The sequence below is a fragment of the Acipenser ruthenus genome, chromosome 55 (assembly GCF_902713425.1).
Source record: "Acipenser ruthenus chromosome 55, fAciRut3.2 maternal haplotype, whole genome shotgun sequence".
Lineage (NCBI taxonomy): Eukaryota > Metazoa > Chordata > Actinopteri > Acipenseriformes > Acipenseridae > Acipenser > Acipenser ruthenus.
This window is the reverse complement of record NC_081243.1, coordinates 2802786-2826663: the sequence shown is the minus strand read 5'-3', so window position 1 is coordinate 2826663 and position 23878 is coordinate 2802786. Positions and strand designations below refer to the sequence as shown.

The 23878-nt window shown below is 39.4% G+C and overlaps 1 protein-coding gene across 1 annotated transcript; it reads left to right on the top strand.

Moving 5' to 3' along the window:
- The first annotated feature begins 1012 nt into the window (after positions 1-1012).
- On the top strand, positions 1013-21496 carry LOC117401697 (rho-related GTP-binding protein RhoA-C). The gene is made up of 5 exons (XM_034002499.3): positions 1013-1161; positions 5394-5551; positions 10308-10428; positions 11354-11484; positions 17505-21496. The coding sequence occupies exons 2-5, from the start codon at positions 5396-5398 to the stop codon at positions 17676-17678; spliced, it is 582 nt and encodes a 193-aa protein (XP_033858390.1). The 5' UTR covers positions 1013-1161; positions 5394-5395; the 3' UTR covers positions 17679-21496.
- Positions 21497-23878: the final 2382 nt, after the last annotated feature.

Here is a 23878-nt window from a genome sequence, read left to right as displayed (position 1 = left end):
GAAGTAAGACAGTCCTAAAAGCATGGCTTGTGTTTTCTTTAACCTAGTGTAGCATCAGTTATCGTGTTTTGAAATTTAAATACATGTTTGCTATAAAATGTGTTTCTTTCAAAACTGCACATGTGACCTATATAATGAATATATGTGGATGATGGATAAATTGTAGAGAACTATTTTTTGTTTTACTTTAAAGTGACCTAGGATTATGGGGACAGGTCTATCATATCTTTGTGCAATCAAATACAGACAGAACTGTCACAGTTTTTACAGTATGTGTATAGTGGATTCAACAGGGAGCTGCTGTAGTGAGAAACATTATTTTATATACAGCTTAATTTATGTTTGTATCATTTTATCCTATACATTCCCATTTATGTACTTATGAGTCAATGAGTCTTCCAGCAAATCAAAATAGTGCCGGTGACACAGCCTATACAAAGCGTGTCCAATCCCGGTCCTGGGTCTATTCCACTCCAGGTTTGCTCATCGGTCGGATGCAGGTTTAATTGTTTCAATTAAACAGTTTGGAACAGGGTTGGAACAAAGACCAGGAGCAGAAAGGCCTACTTTTGCCACCCCTGGTTTGTACAGTAAAATATATGGCTTTTTTATTATTAGTATTATTATTGCAATCTTTGTATTATACTGATAACATTTTTCAGGAAACACACGGACGTTAACAAAGAGGGTTTTTGAGATAATAACAGTATTATTAGCATATATATTTTTTTAAAAACCCTAACACGACAATGTCACTTTTCCCGTCTGCAGTTTCGATGCTGCTTGTCTCTCTCGGACTGACGTTCGGTACTCGATTGGTCAATTCGACATAGGACGCCTCCGCTCATATTCACCACAATTCATTGGCTAACAGAGTTGTCTCGTATTAGAAACTCGCCGTTTATTGGACATCGTGGCCATCAAAGACACCAATTGTCTTGTTGCTCTTTACCCTGTCACTTCAGAAAAAAAATTGACTAGCGACACGCTGTCGTTGGTAGTTTCCCTGCCACTCATAAAACATTGGCTTTCGATTGGTCACTTTAACCCCCTAGTGGGCGGGTGGTATTGGAGTGGCAATTGAGCTGGAGGCGTGGCTTCAGAGTCGGACAGGAAAAGAAAAAGGAAAAAAGAAGATTCTGACAGCGAGAAAATAATACGGTAAATAAAATGATCCCGTATGTGTTAACTCGAAAATAAGCGTGTTTACAGTGCTGATATTCTGGGGGTGGTTCGTTGAATTGAAAAACGTTTTAAGTATTGAAAAGGAAGGGTTATCAAATAACACATAAAAAAACACCCAAAAGTTTAGAATGAAAAGTTATGTAACTTTCAGCCCTGTTCCGGGGTTTATAATGACTCTTTCCGACCGGGGACATAGTTATAATTTCGTTTATATTCCAGAAAACTACCCAAGTAGAATATATATATATATATATATATATATATATATATATATATATATATATATATATATTAGAAGCTTCCAATTGAGGGCTTAAAAAAGGTACACATTTAAAAACAACTTCAGGTATGACTATGAAACGAAACATCCGACAGAGCTACGATTTATACTTTATTCATCTTAACATTACGTTTGATATTAGTTTTAATTTGTGATTATCTCCTTTCACCTGTAGTTTTCGAGAAACAAATGCGAAGATGAATGTACGACACAAAGAAGTGGGGGAGGGGTGGTGCCTATTGTACGAAGGAGTTCTCATCCTAAACTACATTATAATATGATTTAGTTAGGGATATAGATGTATGTTTATTTTAAACGATAATCATTTTCTATATATTTTTTTGTTATCGTGTGAGCGGAGCGGTTTGGGCGCGGCGCGTGGGCCTTGTTCTGAAAGGGAGCTCTCGGCGGTGGGCTGGATTACTGTTCAGAGAAAATAAACTACCGTTTTACCCAGGATATATAGCGTTTAAATACATTATAGAATATATATATATAATGTTTATGTCATGTATATATGTATTTTTCTTTTGAATTGAAGTGCGGAAGGATATATTTTCCAGTCAGGCCGCGTTTCTGCATCTGCACTTCCGGTTTGCGGCTGATTTAAGAGTGAACACAGTAACTTCTTTATAATGTTGCTTTTCCGTAGTTTGATAAGGGTGTTGTAAGATAAACGCTAGCAGAATGTTGTATTTATTTCAACAGCAATTCCATTTGTTTTCTTGTGTGATGTTTTCGTTTTTTTTTCTTTTTACACTTATATATTTTTATACGAGCATGATCATTTCTGCCTCATTTTAGTAGAGGTACATAGATACAGTAAAGTCTGGGCAACCTTCCCATTGTAAAAGAAGACCCAATACCAGCTCAGATCAGTGTGTATTCAAATTTCTTATGATTGCATCTAGCGCCTTCTCAGATTGACTTTGCATAGGGGAAGAATGAGGCATTACTCTCATAGCAGCACCAGGGTAGTTGCATTTCACTGTCCTAAGAGAGTTTGAATGCACGCATCCACTCATGACTGCAGTATTCATGTGTACAGTACTGATGTGTATGTGGAACAGACTGCAAATACATATGAATTTTACTCAATGTTTAACCACTTTTATATATTTATATATATACACACACAATGTGTTTCCTTTACATGCTGTGGGATACTATAATTATTTCATATTCAGTATTTCACAACAATATTTGAAATTTTGAAATAGTTCATGTAAACTCTATGGAGTTTGAGAAGTTGCCCTGCAATAACTTTGAAAAAACAAAACAAACAAACAAAACATATATGCATTATAAAATAGATATATAGATAGGAAACTTAACATTGTACAAGTATACACACAGTGACTAAAGGTGCTGTACAATTATTTTATTTATTTATTTATTTATTTATTTATTTATTTGGTAGACAGCTTTATCTAAGGTATCTTTATCTATAGGAGGCTGTGTGGTCCAGTGGTTGAAGAAACGGGCTTGTAACCAGGAGGTCCCTGGTTCAAATCCCACCTCAGCCACTGACTCATTGTGTGACCCTGAGCAAGTCACTTAACCTCCTTGTGCTCCGTCTTTCGGATGAGACGTAGTTGTAAGTGACTGCAGCTGATGCATAGTTCACACACCCTAGTCTCTATAAGTCATCTTGGATAAAGGCGTCTGCTAAATAAACAAAATAATAATAGTAACGCATACATTTTATTTAAATGCTATATGCAGGCAGTCTTATATACAAATACATGTAGTGATTTTTCTGACTGGTGACACACACATTCCCAGTATGTTCTAACATGCAAGAGTTGATGAAATGAAAGGGAGGCTAGCTGCCCTACATTGTATAGCTCACTGTATTTCACATGCAGAAAGGGTTGCCAACATTGCATTTAAAAAATACAGGACTATTTTTCTAGTACCCCCACCCCACCCCTCCTCCCGATATTATTATTATTATTATTAATAATAATAATAATAATAATAATAATAATAATAATAATAATAATAAGCAGTACTCACCTACATTCACCAGGGGTATTTCTTGCTGCTTTTTGCAGCACTCAGCAACTCCCGATCTTGTTGTGCAGAGATGAAGAAATCTTTGCAGGATAATTCGAAGTTGATGCGAATTTGGAGTTCACGTTTAATTAAATCTATGCTGCATCTGTTCCAGACGTCAGACCATTTATTCCCCATTAATGAGAAAATCTTCTCTACAAATGCATTTGATCCTGGTACACTAAGTACAAACGACACAATTTGGAACAAGTTTTTAAAGTTTTCTTTTCCACACTTCTGAAAAACACACATCTATTTTCTAGTGATAGATTTGGAAATGTAATTTCTTGATATTTCGATCACATCTCGACTGGTGCAGAATTCCCCATAGAGCTGGTCCATGTTAATGATTTTCCTAATTTTGAGTGCGTCTGTGTCAAGATTTGAGAAATTAAGCTTCTCGTAGAGGCCAATGGGTTTCACCTTCATCACTGCATTGTCAGTAGAGAAATCAAACCATTTATCGATGTACAAAAGCACAGAGTCATAAAACCTAATGAAGTCTTGCTTTACCTTTGCTTTTTGTTGTGGTAATAGCTTTTCCATCTGTTGTTTGGCCTGGAATCCAGAAAAAACAATTTGATTCCTTCAACTTTCTCAAAAGTTCGTCAAAGACACAGCAAGCCACGTTGTGGAAAAGCACATGTACGTTTCCACAATGCAAGCATACTCTCCATCTTCTGTGAATGTTCTGTAATGCTACTGGACAAGCATCCCCTAGTAACTTGAAGTAGGCTGTAATTGCTGGCCAGTTTCTTAAAAGTCGGTCAACTGCTGGGTTAAGGGATCGCCGTCTTTTACTCACACTTCTTTCCATTCAATGTCAGCAAACTCAAAAAAAACTTCGGCGTTCTTCTCTGCATTTTGCGGACACAGAAAAATGGTTGTAAATTGTCAATACAATCATTTCTATGTTAACCGATAGCTGATCACTCGTGTGTTTGCAAGTATTGTGGGCTATGTGTGCAGAGCAGTTCGCCTTCAAAATGAGGTCATTTACAATACATAACAACTAATACACTGAATTTGTTTGCCATAGTTCAGATTTGCATTGTCAGCAGAGTATGCAGTAATGCAATTAACGTTAAGCTGGTATTTCTCTAGGCAGTTCATTACAGCACGATGAATGCCTTTTGCAGATTCATCACTGTCTTCATAAAAATCGAGCAGCTCGCACTGAACGCTGTCTGATACGGTAAAATATCATAGGCACGTCGGAGACATCTTGTAGTGAATTCACGCCGGCATAAATTACAAAAGGCTTTACCAGAATAGCAACTGACAGGTTTTAGCCAGGTGTATTTTTCTTCCCATTGGCTTTTATATCTACAGTCTCTTCATTTTTTTTTCTTTTTAGGTCCTGTCGTGTGTTCCCGCTGCTTCACTCATTGCATCTAACGTTTTCCATAGTGAAAGTGTGCTGCAGCTAATGTTAGCTGCTAATAATATGAGTTCCAAGTATTAGTTCTGCTATAGGTACATTTGGTTTAGTAAAGTATGGGACTGATTCTGCATTACTTAATTGTTTAATTAAACACACACTATATCATTGGAAGATAAGGTCATAATAAAACAGGCTTTGCATAATGATCATTTTTTTAATATGTTGATATACGGGAAAAAATATCCCGTACTGATTTAGTGCGGGACAGGCAATTTTATATTTAAATAAGGGACGTCCCTTATAAAAGGGGACTGTTGGCAACCTTACATGCAGACTCTGATCAAGTTAAAAGTTTAACAGCAGCACTAATGTAAGGCAAGCTAGCTGCCCTACATAGAGCACACTGTATTTCACATGCAGACTCTGAAAAAGTTGAAAGTGTAACAGCAGCACTAATGAAGCCTCTCCTCTCCTCTGCTCCTGTAGACATGGCTGCGATTCGTAAGAAGCTGGTGATCGTAGGGGACGGTGCTTGTGGAAAGACCTGCCTGCTGATTGTGTTCAGTAAAGACCAGTTCCCAGAGGTGTACGTGCCCACTGTCTTTGAGAACTACGTGGCAGACATTGAGGTGGACAGCAAGCAGGTGAGGCACCATGAAGGGTTAACTCAGGAGGGACTGCCAGGGCTAAAGTCAGTACCTTGTTTAAATGCCTATGGGGACTGTGTATGGGCTCCTGTGATGTATAGGTTTACTATTCTTCCAGTATTTCACTCTTTATTTGCAATGTTTTTATGTTCAGAATTGACTCTAATGCCTGTTTGGCGTATCCCATATGATGAGATACATAGGTGTTGCATGTTGTGTTTACAATCATTAAAGGGAATAATAGGTCTTAAAGATTAACAAAGAAAGTTTCCCATCATTGCATGCTAGTTTTCCCTTATTCTGCATTGCATTGCTTTCTGGCTGCAGTTTGAACAGTAAAACGGTTATGCAGTAGCCTGCTTTTGCTGTTTCTCAGCTTCAGAACATTGGAAGACTGAGTGGGGCCAACATGAATTACCTGTGACATATTAGACTCACCATAAAGTAAAAAAAACAAACAAAAAAAACCCTGTAATTTTGACGTTACGGAATGTGGCTGGGGCTTAATAGACCAATTGATGATCAATTAAGCCCAGCCACATGGTATAAAAAAGGAGCTGGAAAACCAGTTTTTTAGTTCTAGTTCCAGCAAGTGTGCAGCCTCACTACTGTGTGTTGAGCCAGGGTGCGTGAATTGTGTAAGGATTCATTTAGGGGATTTTGATCCCGCCACAGTTTATTTTAGTGTGTCATAGAGTAGGTTCCGGAGCGGGACCTCCCTTTTAGTGGGAGCAGTGCTAAGCCAGTGTTTGGCAAACTTTTGTTTTTTAGCTGCTTTCTCACTGTATTTTGTTTTGCATTTTTGGAGCTCTTACTTTGATTACACTCTGTCTGTGTATGTCCTCGTGCACTAGGGCTGTCATTGCTGATACCATAGTGATGGCCACCTGTCACTGCAACACTTTGTTTATTTGAATTAAACCTGGATGCCTGAGTGGTGTTGTCAACTGCATCCCTCTATCTCTCTCTCTTATCATTCAGCGGACACCCACAACAAAAGTAGCAGGTACTAAGACCCCCTGTTACACGGTTGAAAACAACCAGAAATCAGCACAGAAAAAAGATTTTATGCCTGTGATAAAAAAAAAAGAAGCCTCACGGGGAACATGTTTCTTTCCCTGGTCATACACAGACACATTCATACATAAAACAACACAATTAATATTTGTGTGGTCCAGCCTTAGACAGTAACAACAAATAAACAAAGGCACATGCAGTGGGTTTCCCAGTAGGTCGTGCAGCGAGACTATACGAATGTAACATTGGATAATCTTTTTTTTCTGCCAGTTCATTGCGCAGACCGCTCCATTCTTTGTGCTATGTTCGGGTCATGCTGTGTTAGCTCTGCATGACTAGTCTGGCACTTAAAGCAGTACCAGGCTCTCTGAGTGACTTTGCAGCCACACGCACATAGTGGAGCACAAGTCGCAGTGCTTACAAAGGTACCACAAAATGAGGACAACTGAGGAAGTCAGCACTTCCGGCCACTAAAAAAAACGCTTATTCACTGCCAAACATGAACTACTTTAGATGTGTATGACTGTAGTATAGGATACTGACCTTAAGGCTAGGGTTTCAGTGTAGGGAGAGGATTATTCATTGTTTAATTAAGTCAAGTCATGCTGTATTCAAGTAGCACGACAGTCTACGACTGTGCTCTGTCGTTAGCTCATACTGATTTAATTTTTTTTGTACCTTTAGAGCGCCCCATAATGCATTGTGCAACAACCAAGGCAGGCAGGCTAGCTTTTTCACTGGGTCCTAGTGCCACCCAAAACACTGACTTGTGGTATACTAATAAATTACAGAGAAATAAATAAATAAATAAATAAATAATCAATGGCATATTTTCTAAAATTTAATAAATCGATACCCGGGTCGTGTCAGGTAATTTAAAACCCGATGAGTGCCTAGTTTTCGGGTACCAGTGCCGACCTCTATCCAATGTTTCATTCATATAGTCTCGCTGCATGATCTACTGGGAAACCCACTGCACGCCACTGATATATATCTATATATCTATATATATATATATATATATATATATATATATATAAATAACAAAAAAACAACAGCTATAAACTGTTTGTGTAGGCCACATAAAATCATAGAGAATAATATATGATAATTTATTTTAAAAAATGCACCATTTTTTTTAGCTGGTATGCGAGGAATCTACAAATAAAGTTTGTCTGCAAGTCTATCTAATAACCGCCATATTAATTACCTTAAAATGAATCTCTCTCTCTCTCTCTCTCTCTCTCTCTCTCTCGTGTAGTCCTGGGGGAATGGGACTACATCTCCCAGAGGGGAACAGTCGTAGTTTGTTTTTAATTGTTTACTTTAATTTGTTAATTGTTTTATTAGTGATTATCCCCTGCACCTGGTGATTATTGTAAATTAGAGCCAGGTGCAGGGGATAAAAGGAAAGCAGGGCTGCTGTGTGGAGAGCCCGCTTGCGAGTGCGTGCAGGCGTACAAAGAAAGAAAGAAAGAAAGATAGTGTGATACCTGTTAGTGTTTTTTTGTCAAAACTGTGTTTATTTTGTTTCGTGTATATGTGTGTTTTATATGAATTTATTCTCCATTGTGAGTTATCAGTGCTTTTGCTTCTTGTCAAACTGGTTGTGGTCTTGAAGAGTTCTGCATGCGACCCTCGTCGGCTCTGAGAAAAACACACTCTTCAGGGGACTGTTTGGTACAGCAGGAAATTATGTCACATGTAAAAAAAAGTCAAGTTTTTAAAAAATGAACAAAGTTTGCAGTAAGAATATCGGGGTGGTTGGATGCTGGAGGAGTTATATTATTTTAATGTTCAATCAGCCAGAAATAAGCTATTCATCCGAGAAAAGTTGAAATGTGCACAAAACAAAGGCGAGCAAAACAGTAGTGAACTTTCAAGCCTAACATTTACTTTCCCATTCTCTGTTAATAAAGATCTATCACATTCCATTCGCGTTCGCTTCAACAACAGAACTAAACAGAAAATAAAGTTCAGGATTTTGCTGTTGAGCACAGCAGGGTTCTGGTGAGAATAAAGAGTCACAGTAACCGCTGCACAGGGAGCAAAAAGCTCCAGTAAAGTAAGGAACTATAAAACAGTTGTATGATATGTCAGATATCATTATATTATCACTGGAAAAAAATAGGGAGGTGCTGCTTAGGAAAATCATTTAAACCTTGGAGAAACTTCTCAGATAACATCATAGTTTAAAACCATTGAGCCACACACTTGTCTCTCCCTCCATAGTGCCTTTAGTTAATGATGGCTCTTTCCACTCGATTTTCACTTCCCTTCTCTGAAACAGGATGACTTGGATTTAGTCTGTGAACTCTGTACGGTATTATAGGCAAATGCAAAAAACATACTTTTGAAAATAATGAAACTGTGTTTATTCCAAATACACCTACCCAGTTTTTTTTTCATTAACCACTTTAATTCCAGATGTAAAAATGAAACCCCATCAGGTATCAGATTTTGAAAATAATAATGTTTTCAAATCTGTAATTGCTATAAAATGTTAACATATGATAAATAAAACACAAATAAATGACATAAACTGTGTTTTTCATTAACCTTTTATGCTGCTGTGTACTACATACCCATAGTCAATAGAGAGATAAAAACACGTTTTGTTTTTTTAAACAATGAAAACAAAAACGCTGCGAATAATAATCCATAAACAGTAATTATCAAATAAAAATCAAACAACATAAAAACGTGTGGCTTTATCGACTTGCTCTGTGCCTTTATTGAAATGTTCAATACAACAAAACCCGGGATTGCCTTCACAACCACTAAACATCCTCTTCATCATCATCATCGCTGAGTGATAAGTCAGCATCACTGTCGCTGGTATCGAAATCCTCCGAACCAACTTCACTCCCGTTGCTCATTATAGAAAGACCACGTACGTTGCCATGTTTAGCTTTTGCTAAAAACTATATAAACTACAACTAAACAAGAAAAACTAATAATAAAACAAAAAATAATAATTTAAAACACTATATATATATATATATATATATATATATATACTTGTAAAAGTTGAATGGCTTCCCGCAATATGTGCTTTATTTTGCTCTTATCTGCCCCCTATTTTACTGCATTTAATCCTGTACTTCAGAATACTGTAATCTGCCAAGTGTTTAACCTGTAGTACTTTGTATTTAATCATATCCTGATGTAACTATCACTATTTAATCATATCCTGATGTAACTATCACTATTATCTGCTGTATTATTGAATTGTGGTTTGTCACACTTGTACTTTGCTTGAACAAAAGTTATTGTATTTCTTGCTCTTATTGTATTACTTGTATTGTAACACTTGAAATGTATTTGCTTACGATTGTAAGTCGCCCTGGATAAGGGCGTCTGCTAAGAAATAAATAATAATAATAATAATAATAATAATAATAATAATAATAATAATAATAATAATATATCTGTCTTCTAAACGCCCACAAGTAGATTGGAATCTCTACACAACACTCAATTGGATACAAATGTCACCTGACCCTCCCCCAACTTTCATTGCACATTCCACAGGAGTAGCACTGCATTAGAGAATGAAACCTGAAATGCTAGACTAAGAAACCGATCATAGAATAGAATGGGAAACTTGACGCAGGTACGGCATGGTACTGTAAGTGGGTTTTTGGGTGTTGAAGTAGTTAAATAATCTGTGGAGTGCTTTGAGGGTGTTAAGTCCTGTAAGAGGCAGGTTGTAATAAATGTGCTTCCTGTGCAGGTGGAGCTGGCCCTGTGGGACACGGCTGGGCAAGAAGATTACGATCGCCTCAGACCGCTGTCCTACCCCGACACCGACGTCATCCTCATGTGCTTCTCCATCGATAGCCCCGACAGCTTAGGTGAGTGGGTATTACTGCACCGCCACTGAACACAGCACCCTCAGGGCTAGGAACAGGGTATTACTGCATCTCCAATGAACACAGTGCCCCCAGGGCTAGGAACAGGGTATTACTGCTCCTCCACTGAACACAGCGCCCCCAGTGCTAAGAACAGGGTATTACTGCTCCTCCACTGAACACAGCGCCCCCAGGGCTAGGAGCAGGGTATTACTGCTCCTCCACTGAACACAGCGCCCCCAGTGCTAAGAACAGGGTATTACTGCTCCTCCACTGAACACAGCGCCCCCAGTGCTAGGAACAGGGTATTACTGCATTTCCACTGAACACAGCGCCCCCAGGGCTAGGAAGTTTGCTATAAGGAGTTGTTCATGCAGCTGAAGGAGATTCCCTGTGAGTAAATGAGACAACTGACAGAAAATATGCTGTTTTCAATTAAATGTCTGTAAAGCCTGTATGTTAATCTTATTTAAATATGTTTCGTGGGCTGTACTGTATTTCCTCAAGTAGCAATTTACTGCGCCTTAAACAATCGCGTCCAACAGGTAGTGTAGTGCAGGTGCACAGATCACAAAGTTCTTGAATCGTAGGCATGCACTAGATCAGCACACTGAACACTATGACATGTGTCAGCAAAAAATTATTCGCTAAAATAGAGTAATTTATTTTGTAGGAAAGTACGGCCAAGGGTGTTACACAAACAGTGCAGGAGTGAAAAAGTGTGAATGTTTTGGTCAATTCAAAACCATCCTCTTGTTTAAAAACTGAAAATATACTTTTCTGATCAATTAACGTCTATAAAGCTTGTATGTTAAATATATTTAATATATTTATGTTCCTGCAAACAAAGCTGGTTGCTGCAGGGAACCCTCGCTTTGCTTTTTATACCACATCAAAACCGCTGTCCCCTGTGCTGTGTTTTTGACAGAGAACATCCCTGAGAAGTGGACCCCTGAGGTGAAGCACTTCTGCCCCAACGTGCCCATCATCCTGGTTGGGAACAAGAAGGACCTGCGCAATGACGACCACACGAGGCGTGAGCTCGCCAAGATGAAGCAGGTACGCACAGAGAAACAGGGACATTATTAAACATTCACCAAGATGAAGCAGGTACGCACAGAGAAACATTGGCTCTCATTCCTCTTCTCTTACTCACAAACTCAACCTCTCTTAACCGCTCTCTTAATTCTCCTGCTGCCACATCCCGCTTCTCTCTTTCAAACTCTCATCACACACACACCCCCCAGTCCCTCCCCTTTCCTCACTCTTTGGTCCAACACTCCCTGTCTCTGACTGCTCATGTTAGACCTGCTCCCACCCCACTCAGAGAACGCTAACAGATCTGAACAAGAATAACACCGTTTTCAAACACACATTATTTACAGAGTGCTCCCTTCCCCTTCCCCAGTCCATAATCAGGTCCATTCCCACATCGTCTTGCAAATCAGCTTCCGCTGCGTTACAGTATCAACACACTGAACAGCTCACGTGACACTACCAGCTCTGGTGTTGTCAGAGTTTCAGTTTCAGTTTCAGTTGTATTTTTTCAGCACTCTACTCCTCAACTGCAGAAACCCCAGCTTTTTTGAAGCAACGTTGCATTGTTTGCTGACTATCAGAGTACGCCTCACCAGACTTTCTCCAAACGTAACGACTATCAGCATGACCAAGTAGCTCGATTTTTCTTTCATCACTCCACAAAACCTTTGACCAGAACGCATATCCATCATTCAAATTCCGTTTTACAAACTTTAAGCAATTGTCCTTGTGACGTTTTCCTAAGAGTTTCTTTTTCCTTGGCCTGCGACCATTGAGACCTTCACCATGCAATACTCGACCTGTGGTTGAAATGGAATCCCCAGGTACCCACTTGCAGCAAATTCACTTTGAATATCTTTGGCAGTCAATCCTGGATTGTTATTAACCTTCCTCACAATTCTTCTACTTATTCTTGGTGAGAGAACCTTTTTTCTTCCAGACCGAGGGAGCGTTGTGACTGTACCATGAGTCTTGTACTTCTTGATAATAGAAACAATAGTTGAAATTGGGGTACTCAAATGCTTGGAAATCTTCTTGTGTCCTTCTGCAGCTTTATGACAATAAATAATTCTCTGCCTATGGGAGGGTTACTCAATTACATTATCTGGTGTGCCAGATAAGGCAATGCCCAGACCATGGGGGGCCACAGGGCGCTCAAGATGTGAGTACAAGTGGGGGGTTGTTTCAATGGTCATGAAAAGCTGGCTATCGAATCATACTTTACATACAGTAACAGAACCTTGCAACACTACACTACTCCAATCAACTAATACATGTCAGAAATAACTACTTCCAATGATACAATGTCTGATCGTCATTTAATAATAAAAATAGAAATATAATTTTTCCTGATATTTTTCTCACAATATTCAAACGACATCTTGCAAACAAATAATTATACATAAAACAGCATGTTATTCATTTTAATTTTATTAAAACTAGAAAATGTTTTGAAAATGTGCAGCCAGCATTCAAGTTGACGAATGAAAGCGTGTCAATTAGTGATCGCTTTATTTGTGTTGTATAAGCATCTTATTAAGCGCCTGGTTAAACGTGTAGCACGGTGTTTAAATATGCATGTTCTAACTCCAGTGTGTTTAAATGTAGATGAAAAGTTTCTAAATTAAATACATGGCATGACATTAAACAGAGGGGGAAATAAACTGCATATCCACCGTGCCATCATTGAGAGGCGTGCTGCAGGTGCATTTCTTACTGTTGCCAAACAGGTTTTTTTAAGCCCAAGTAAAAGATCTTTGACAGGCTCTGTTTCTTCGACCAATTTCCTGTTCCTGAACACTTACTGGTGCTCGCATTGTTATTTTGTCCTGAAAATACTTAGTTTATCATATGAAAAATAAAGAAAATTTAGACATATGCACTTAAGTTTTTCATGTATTTCTATAATAAAGCCAAACATACAGCAGCCCCTCTCAACTTCCCAAGCCTTTCTATAATAAACTGGAGACACAAATCTGGTGTTTTACAAGATTAAAAAAAAAAATGTTCTGACACCAGGTCAAACGTAGTAGGTTAATCAATCACATAACTTAATACAATACCTAAGCTAAAGTACATTTCTAACTTATTTAAATTGTGCATTACCAGCATCTTTGTCCCCCAATTCTGACTCGCTTGCCAAATCTGAAGCATCACTTTGTTGATGTTGTGTTAATACCACACATCACATGCCATTTTACACACAGACTTTTTTTGCCTTCGAATTAAAGTGCAGCAATGTTTGTAAGAATATTCAGATAGTTTCTCCTCACTAAAGAAAATAATTCCGCTGTTTTCATGTCGCACTAACACTAAGCTAAATGGGCGGAGATTTGTGATGCATGACAAAGGAAATCTCATCAGAATGAAAGCTGGCCAATCAGCTGACTTGTTCCTGATTAGATTGCCAAAAAATAAAAAAAGCTTGTTAGGGGACACAAATACCCTGTAGATAGCGGTGACATTACAATCTATGACAGGGGTGCTGATATCCTGCAAACTCTGGTTTACTTCCTGTCACTGGATTTCATTTGACAGACTTGACTGACTTAGTAAGAAGTACTGATCAGTGCGAGGCTCTTGTCCCTGCTCCCTCAAGCATTTCATTCTCCCTTCATGAATCTTCAAACCTCTGACCGTTGTCACTTTGCTCCAGCCACAGACACAAACATGGAGCTCCATGTCTTTGCTAACTGCAGATCTTGAGCTTGTCCTTTGCAAAGTACTCTCCGTTCTCATATCCGTTTCCTTTCCTAAGTCGTGAACTGTGTTGTCAGACTTTGAGTCATCTTCCGCCCCCGCTCTCGCAGACTCTAGGAGTATTTTTCTCTTTAATTTCTTAGAAGCCGTGGGCGGGTGTCTCCAGCGTCTTGTTTCATTTGAAAACACAGAGCTGGATACTGCCAGCTAGAGTGGCTAACCCCTGCTAGTCCCAATGGGGTCTATTTCCTCCTGTCAGCTGTCTCTCCAGGCTGTCACTATACAGGTCTGCAATTCAATTTCATGGTGGGCCAAATGACCTGCGGGCAGCCGCAGAGTGGGCCACTTACATCCTCAACTCACCACCGCCGCAGAAACGAGCTCTACAAATGTGTTGCTGTATGGTGCATGGCATAGAGAGCACATACTGAACAATTTCGATGTATTTCAGCCTATCGTTCATATCATTGTCCAGGTCGCACGGCACATTTTGGCTGCTGATGTTTTTTTGATGCGCGTACATTAAGATGTTCCATGCACCCTGGACTATATGAGCTTTAACTGCATTCCCAGCGGCAATGCTGCATATACAACCCAATGTATCGATATCTGTTCCATGGTGGAAAAAAAAATGCAGATTAAATTGTTTCACCGGCAACCGGCTCATCAATAAAAAAAAAAAAAGTAACAATTGTGATAGTGTGCCCTTGTAAACTCCAGATACATGTCAGTAAAAATAATATAGCATCTGTGCTGCATCTATTAAGAGACTTATTTTCTCATTTTCAAAAGTTATTCTGCGTTCCTGTGTTTGAAGGTTCCATACCATAGCCAGGCATAAATGAAATGCAATGAACAAAACGCAATCAAGAATTTAAAATAAAAATGTGTGCTACTTTTTAATTTGTTTTAATGTTCTTATTCGTTCCTGTGTATGAAGATATCAATACCATAGCAAGACTTAAATGTAATACAATATGTCATTGTATGCAAAACCTGATATACAAATCTATTGTTAATCCCACAATCAGCAAGCACTTTGGAATCAATATTGCAAAACACTTAATTTTCTGCTTAGTGGCAAGAAATATATTGTAGCGGTCGGCTATGTGCTGGGGTTCTGGTGGTCACAGAAGAGACAGACAACAGGGTGCAGCGAAAGCAGTAAAACTGTTTTTTTTTTATCAAATCGTTTTCGCGTTGTTTTATTCAAAGGGGGTCTCTCTCTCTCTCTCTCTCTCTCTCTCTCTCTCTCTCTCTCTCTCTCTCTCTCGGTCTCTCTCTCTCTCGGTCTCTCTCTCTCTCTCAGTCTCTCTCTCTCTCTCTCTCTCTCGGTCTCTCTCTCTCTCTCTCTCTCTCTCTCTCGGTCTCTCTCTCTCTCTCTCTCGGTCTCTCTCTCGGTCTCTCTCTCGGTCTCTCTCTCGGTCTCTCTCTCGGTCTCTCTCTCTCTCTCTCTCTCTCTCTCTCTCTCTCTCTCTCTCTCTCTCTCTCTCTCGGTCTCTCTCTCTCTCTCTCTCCCCATTCCCTGCTCTACTCAATTTCATCAATTGGCACGCAGCATGCCCTTTTATGGATGCTGACTCCGCCCGCTCATCACCCATTGGCCCATCGATATCCACTCGCATTCATACATACACAACTGACATGCAGGCAGGCCGCTAGGGAGAGATTAGCCTGCGAAACAGACTCGCATCACTCACAGCAGCAGACAGCATAGGAAACATGTGTACAATATACACATTGTTGTGTTTGCCCCGCCCTTATCCAGGGTGACTAACAATTGTTACAAGATAACACATTATTTTTACATACATTTACCCATTTATATAGTTGGGTTTTTACTGGAGCAATCTAGGTAAAGAACCTTGCTCAAGGGTACAGCAGCAGTGTCCTTCACCCGGGATTGAACCCATGACCCTCCGGTCAAGAGTCCAGAGCCCTAACCACTACTCCACACTGCTGCACACTGATGAAGATCATTTGGGGAATCCCCCATGACAGCCCCCTTTCTACCCCCTGACACCCTGGGATCCTTCAAGAAGCTGCTGCTACTAACAACCAAACAAGCAATATGGGCTAATGGCCTCCTCTCGTTTGTAAATGTTCTTGTATATATATGGATTTCCTGTTTGTGGCACCCATCCCTGAACAGTAGAGTTAATATAACAATGTATTGGAAGCTGTGAATTTGATAGATTCTGTAATATATGTAAGCTGTGTTTTTATTATTATTATTATTATTGGTTTTGTTTTGTTCTTTGAATATAATATAATATAGTTTCTTCACTTTGTGCCCACAGGGTCAGCGCAGGTACATCTCAATAGTGCAGTACAGATACAAAGAGAGGCATTTACTAAGATAAAAATAATAATGCAAATGCACTTTTTTTTTTTAGATTCTATTGATTTTTTAGTATTACATGCAGGACAGCCGCTATAAGATTGTTACCTTTATTAAAAATGTGCACGGATGAATCTGGTTAATCAACTAATGCCCATAAATTAACCAATCAAAAATGTTAATCGAGTGACAGCACTAATTTCAATAATACTTTGGTGTGTACGTGTGTTTTTTTTTTTTTTTTAATGTAGGGTTTCTCTGCTTAGAAAATACTAACCAGGGCTGTCAGTATACATCATCTAATATAAAGAGTGTGTGTGTATGTAGCTATGGTTTAAACACTGACACCTGCATAGCATTTAAACGTTCATAAAAGTGTACCAAAAGCACATCCCTAGTAGCTAACCAAAAGCACATGCTTTTCTTTGCCTGTTTTGAGTTTTGATGAGAAACGGAAGAATTTAATGATAAAACCTTGGTTTCTCAATGCATGTTGTGTGTTACTATGTATAATAATATGCACTTGTTTTCAGTTGTTTTTTTGTAAAGAATCTACTTTTTTTTCTTTTTCTTGGTTCTTTTGAATACTTAAGTTCTCATTGCGCCAATTTTATTAGCTTTTGGATATTCTAATAGAACACAAAAAATACAACACGAAAAAGGGGCATGACTGATGTTGCTAGTGGTAATAAGAAGTAAGAAACCTTGCTTAGCTCTTAAAATACCAATAGAGAACATTTATCAAACACAATGAAGCCTGCTTCCTGTCTAACAGTGCAGAGTACAGATGGGGGTAGAATTGTCTTATTCAGGAACATTTGAATAGCGCTGCCTGCTGGGTTTCCTAGAGCACTGTTTCCAGCAGTTGGGAATGGATGTCTGTGTGCTTCTCTCGTCGTGCCAGGCTGTGTTGTAGTTCTCAAGAGAAGCTATGTTTGCACTGAGATCCCCCTCAGTTTCCCTCAGCTCCTGAGCCCTCTCCCTGCCTCTCTCCCCTCAGGAGCCGGTGAAGCCTGAGGAGGGCCGGGACATGGCTAACAGGATCAACGCGTACGGATACCTAGAGTGCTCTGCCAAGACAAAGGATGGGGTGAGGGAGGTGTTCGAGATGGCCACACGCGCCGCACTGCAGGCCAAGAAGAGCCGGAGGAAGAACGGCTGCCTCTTACTATAGAAGAAAAGAACAGCAGCCAGCAGAAATGTACCAGCTTCATTCTTCTGTCATTCGCCTTCCCCACTCACCAGCTACCCTGATTGAAAGAGCTGACGCAGAAATGTACTCAAAGAGGTGCTGAACATCAGGCCTTTATATCATCTTCAGGGGCTCTTATAATGCAGCACCGCCCTCCCCCAGATCCCCTCTCCCCTCTGGTTGAGTTTAGTGCTAGCTAACCCTTTTCATACAGCATACTTAAGTAGCTTCATATTTCATTAATTTTTTTTTTAACTTGTGTTCAGTGATTTTGAGTAGTTCTGGATTCTGTTATAATCGTTTTTACTCTCCGAACCTGCCTTTTACGTGGCTTTGAGTTTACCTTTAGCTTGTCTGCAAAATCTGTGTGTCAGGACTGAACAGCCTTCCTCATTCCATTCAAATCATGTGTCCCCCCATGTAACGCTGCCACTTCCTCTACATCTAAGTAGACAGAGAGAGTAGCAGGGGCTAGTTGAAAGGTCACAATGACACGTGATTTGAATGCACTGAGGAAGGCTGTTCAGTCAAAGCACTTAGGATTCTCCAGACAAACTCGAAAGCCAGGCAGAGAAAAAACTCAATCTTGTAGCAGCCCAGAAGCGCTCAGAATGATTGCAAACACCGTACTGTAAGAGCAATGACATAGGACAGTGTGTAGCCCTCACAACTTGTTTAATTATTATTATTATTATTGGAAATAAAATATCAGGGTCAAATTACAGGGATGAAAGTAGCTGATGTTTCTGTGTAAGCTGTGATGAAATATTTCTGTTTGCCTCTAAACTGTCTTTCCTATGTATGCCCAAATCCTCTATACTTTCATAAGTCTTTACTTTCATCCCTGAAATTAGATACACAATTGTGACACCAGCTCTGGTCTATCAGGGTTGAAAAACAGTTAAAGGCACTAAACTGAACTGGGTAGGTGATGGTGATTATATAATACTGTACTGTTTATAGTCGGAAATGGAAGTGTTGGTTGGTAGGACTTTAGTAAATGTATTTTTATGGTTAGTCCAAAACATTCACAATGAAATTAAGCAAGAGCCAAAATTGTGCACCGGTTTTGATTTCCTCCTCAAAACCATGCACAAGTTTGTGAAGCCTTTAATCATCCTTACTAACTGGATTTTAAAGCCACGGTTCTCATTGTGTGTGTCTAACCAGACCTGCCCTGCTGGGTGATGTACTGTCTGTTCCTGGCTTGTGCAGTTTAAGACAGCTACGTGAGCCTGCAGCATTCACGCAGTGCATAAAGACCACTTCATAAACATTCCCCACAACGCATGCTGCAGTGATGAAGGCTTTTAAAACAGAAAGAAGAAGAATCTGGGGGATTAGGGCGATAATATTCTTTTACTGTGCTTCTTGGGAATAGTTACCTAATTTATATAAAAGGCTCTTCATTGGAAACTGGTCACATTTTCATGCCGGTGTGTTATTGGAAATGTGGGTCAACTCTGCACTCCCAGTGCCCACACTTCCCTGGCACACGCCCCTACATTGACATCTGCCTCACTTTGTGTTTTTCTACTCTTACTCTATATATTTAACCCTGCGTGGAATTCTAATGGCTTGTACTGTATCAGTAATACCCTCTTGCACTCTAGAAATCCTACCTAAAAAAAAAAAACCTTACATTATATATATAAAAATAATTTAGCAAGATAACTTTAAAATCTACTGCACATTACTTCCCCATTTGTATAAATGCATCTTAGAATTTCTTCAGTTACTGCTTTTTAAAAGTACTTTAAATAAAATAAACGTTTTTTAGGGTATAATACAGCTCAAGAGTATCTGTTAACAAAAAGTGTGTTTTTCTTCCTGTTCTAAATTGGTTAACATGGTCTAGTGCAGGGGTGTCCAATCAATCACAGTCCTGGAGGGCCATTCCACTCCAGGTTTAACAGGTCAAATGAGATAATCAGCTATGTGAGGGTCTGGATGGAGGTTTAATTGGTTCAATTGAACAATTTAGAACAGGGTTGGAACAAAGACCAGGACCCCTTTTAAAGAATTTGAAACAATACCATAGAATGCATTCTTTGTTTAAAATGTAATTTATGCAGTGGGTTTTATTTGCATGATATTTTGATAGTAATTTTTAAATTGTGTTATATGAATATATTTCAAGCCGTATTGTTTGAAATATCCAAATGTTTTTCTCTGCACTATTTTAAGCTGAAGCATTTTGGTTGAAAATCTTTTTTATTTTATTTTATATAAATAAGTTTCATAAGAAGAGACACTACGGAGCAGCTGTAATTCCACAAATGAGGATGGCCAAATAAGCCCCTGACAAGGGTTACCATATGACTTACTGTACACTAGACCAGTGTGAGGCTTTTCAACTCACACCCCAATGCATTCTGGTAAGTGTAGTCCTGCTGTGAAAGGTTGCTGAGCCAGGTAAAACGTACCAGAATGCATTGGGTGAGTTGTACATGGAGTCATGGTAACCCAAACTAAAGCTTCAAGTGGGTTGGTTACGGCTTTCCTCATGATTGAAGTAACCACAGCACGCTATGTTCATAGTGTTGTGATTACATAACAAGTACAATGTATGGGCGTGGGGTTAAACCTCAATTATACAACAACCGGACAGCGCTCTCCTGTTCAGCGGTTCTGTCGTTACTCGGTATGGAAAGCATAGCTGGGAGGTGATTAGTGACGCCTGTTCTGAATCCACTGCTTATTGATTAGACGCTTCACATGGACCATCGAGCCCTGCTCTAAAAAAAACATCTTTCAGTGGGCTACTTCAGACAGACAGGTGAATGCTTGTAAAGGGCTCTTCACACTACAGCGTTTATTCCCTGTTTTTTTTACGCCCGATGATTCACTGGTATTTTTTTTTTTTATTCAGACTTGCGTGCCAAAAATCATAGGCAAGCTGGGGGAACATCGGATGGTAGCAGTGCAGAATATCCTGTTCTTTATGATAAGGAGCACAAGAAATATCTCGATAAACAATACAAGCTGCAACAACAATACAGCTCCCAGTTACTCTCTCATGCTCGCTTTTTATTGGCACCCCGGGCTCATGTGATATGATAACCTTGAATTTCATAACTACGTAATAAATAAAAAAGAATTTGTAGGATATACTATACACATGCTTGTTTATAGGGTGGATCCAGATTCTTCTCTTTCATTCTCTTCGGAGCAATAACCATGCAGCAGCGTGCACCCGATCCATAAACCATGCAGCAGCGTGCACCCGATCCATAAACCATGCAGCAGCGTGCACCCGATCCATAAACCATGCAGCAGCGTGCACCCGATCCAGAAACCATGCAGCAGCGTGCACCCGATCCATAAACCATGCAGCAGCATGCACCCGATCCAGAAACCATGCAGCAGCGTGCACCAGATCCAGAAACCATGCAGCAGCGTGCACCCGATCCAGAAACCATGCAGCAGCGTGCACCCGATCCATAAACCATGCAGCAGCGTGCACCCGATCCAGAAACCATGCAGCAGCGTGCACCCGATCCAGAAACCATGCAGCAGCGTGCACCCGATCCAGAAACCATGCAGCAGCATGCACCTGATCCATATTGCCATGAGATTATATCCAAATTTAGCAGGATGGTGGTGAGCGTGCCATTATTCATCCAAAAATAAACTTGTATATTTCAATGTGAACCATTGCATCTTGTTATATGGGCAGTTTAATTTGGATCAAAGGTCTGTAAAATGCTGTATTAAACCTCACTATTCTGCCAAAAATCGTGTATTTTTCACAAAAAAAATATATATCTTTGCCTGCCCATTTGATCACACAGACATAAGCCTGCTCCTTTGTGCCCTTTCTTTATAGTATAGCTCATGTTGTGAGAATGCATTTTTGTTCAGTATTTGAGATGTAAAGCCTTATTGACACCCATGCACTGGCAGACAGGGTTGCAGCATGGTGTGCTCCATTTGTGGCCTGCGGTGGGTGCTGTTTATTTCATTTCAAGATAGGTATTTAAAACGATGCGTTTGAAGTTTGTGCAGGAAGCTATTGGATGGAACTACCCTTACTGTACTGTGTAAACAAAACAAACAGAATGGCCTTATTAATTCAAAGAGGAGGTTAAATGTCTAAGAGACACAAATGGCAAAATCATAGATAAAAAAAAAAATAGCAAATATATTAAATGATTACTTTTCACAGGTTTTTACAAAGGAGGACACAGACAACATGCCCCACATGTCAACCTGTTCCTATCCAGTTTTAAATAACTTTAGCATAACAGAGGCAGAAGTGTTAAAGGGACTAGGAGCTCTTAAAATAAACAAATCCCCAGAGCCGGATGAGATCCTCCCAATAGTACTCAAAGATATGAAAAAAGTTATTTACAAACTGCTAACCAAGATCATGCAACAGTCTCATGACATGAGTTGTACTGACGTAATACCGATCCACAAAAAGGGAGACAAAACCGAACCAGGTAACTACAGACCAATAAGCCTGACTTCTATTATATGTAAACTTATGGAAACCATAATAAGATTCAAAATGGAAAATTAGCTATATGGTAACAATATCCTGGGGGACAGCAGGTTTTAGGAAAGGGAGATCATGTCTAACTAACCTGCTTGATTTTTTTGAAGATGCAACATCGACAATGGAAAATTGCAAAGCATACGACATGGTTTATTTAGATTTCCAGAAAGCTTTTGAGAAACTCCCGCATGAAAGATTAATTCTCAAACTGAACGCAGTAGAGATTCAGGAAATGCATGCACATGGATTAGGGAGTGGTTAACATGTAGAAAACAGAAAGTACTGATTAGAGGAGAAACCTCAAAAATGGAGCGAGGTAACCAGTGGTGTACCATAGGGATCAGTATTAGGTCTGCTATTCCTAATCTACATTAATGATTTAGATTCTGGTATAGTAAGCAAACTTGTTAAATTTGCAGACGACACAAAAATAGGAGGAGTGGCAAACACTGTTGCAGCAGCAAAGGTCATTCAAAATGATCTAGACAGCATTCAGAACTGGGCCGACACATGGCAAATGACATTTAATAGAGAAAAGTGTAAAGTACAGCACGCAGGCAATAAAAATGTGAATTATAAATATCATATGGGAGATACTGAAATTGAAGAAGGGAACTATGAAAAAGACCTAGGAGTTTATGTTGACTCAGAAATGTCTTCATCTAGACAATGTGGGGAAGCTATAAAAAAGGCCAACAAGATGCTCGGATATATTGTGAGAAGTGTTGAATTTAAATCAAGGGAAATAATGTTAAAACTGCAATGCATTAGTAAGACCTCATCTAGAATATTGTGTTCAGTTCTGGTCACCTCGTCTGCTCTAGAAAGAGTGCAAAGAAGAGCGACTAGAATTATCCCGGGTTTAAAAGGCATGTCGTGTGCATACAGGCTAAAAGAACTGAATCTGTTCAGTCTTGAACAAAGAAGACTACGCGGTGATCTGATTCAAGCATTCAAAATCCTAAAAGGTATAAACAATGTCGACCCAGGGGACTTTTTTGACCTGAAAAAAGAAACAAGGACCAGGGGTCACAAATGGAGATTAGATAAAGGGGCATTCAGAACAGAAAATAGGAGGCACTTTTTTACACAGAGAATTGTGAGGGTCTGGAACCAACTCCCCAGTAATGTTGTTGAAGCTGATACCCTGGGATCCTTCAAGAAGCTGCTTGATGAGAATCTGAGATCAATAAGCTACTAACAACCAAACGAGCAAGATGGGCTGAATGGCCTGCTCTCGTTTGTAAACTTTCTTATGTTGTGTTCTTAATAGGCCACAGTATGTAGCCCATTGTCCAAATGGAAACAGGTGTATCTTGTCAAGTGTCTGTGTAAGTTGGGTCACTGCAACATGGCGTAATCCATCATCCTGACACACTAAAATATCTATTGAAAAATGACTTGCAAAACACATTGCTACCATCATTTACTTTGGCGTGCTCCCTGTGGTCCTGTTCCAGTATTCAGCGCTAGCTAGCCTTCTAAGTGCTAGCAGTGCTTTATGAAACTGACCCCTGGCTGATTCTATTGTAAAAACAGCATAACTTTACTCTTTAAAACAGATTTTCCCAATCGTGCTAGTTTTCATTCCAACTGAGTTCTCAATTACTTAATCAGACCCTTCATTGAAATAATAATGTGCTTAATTAGACCTTTTTAATTGTTCTCAGCTCCTAAGAAG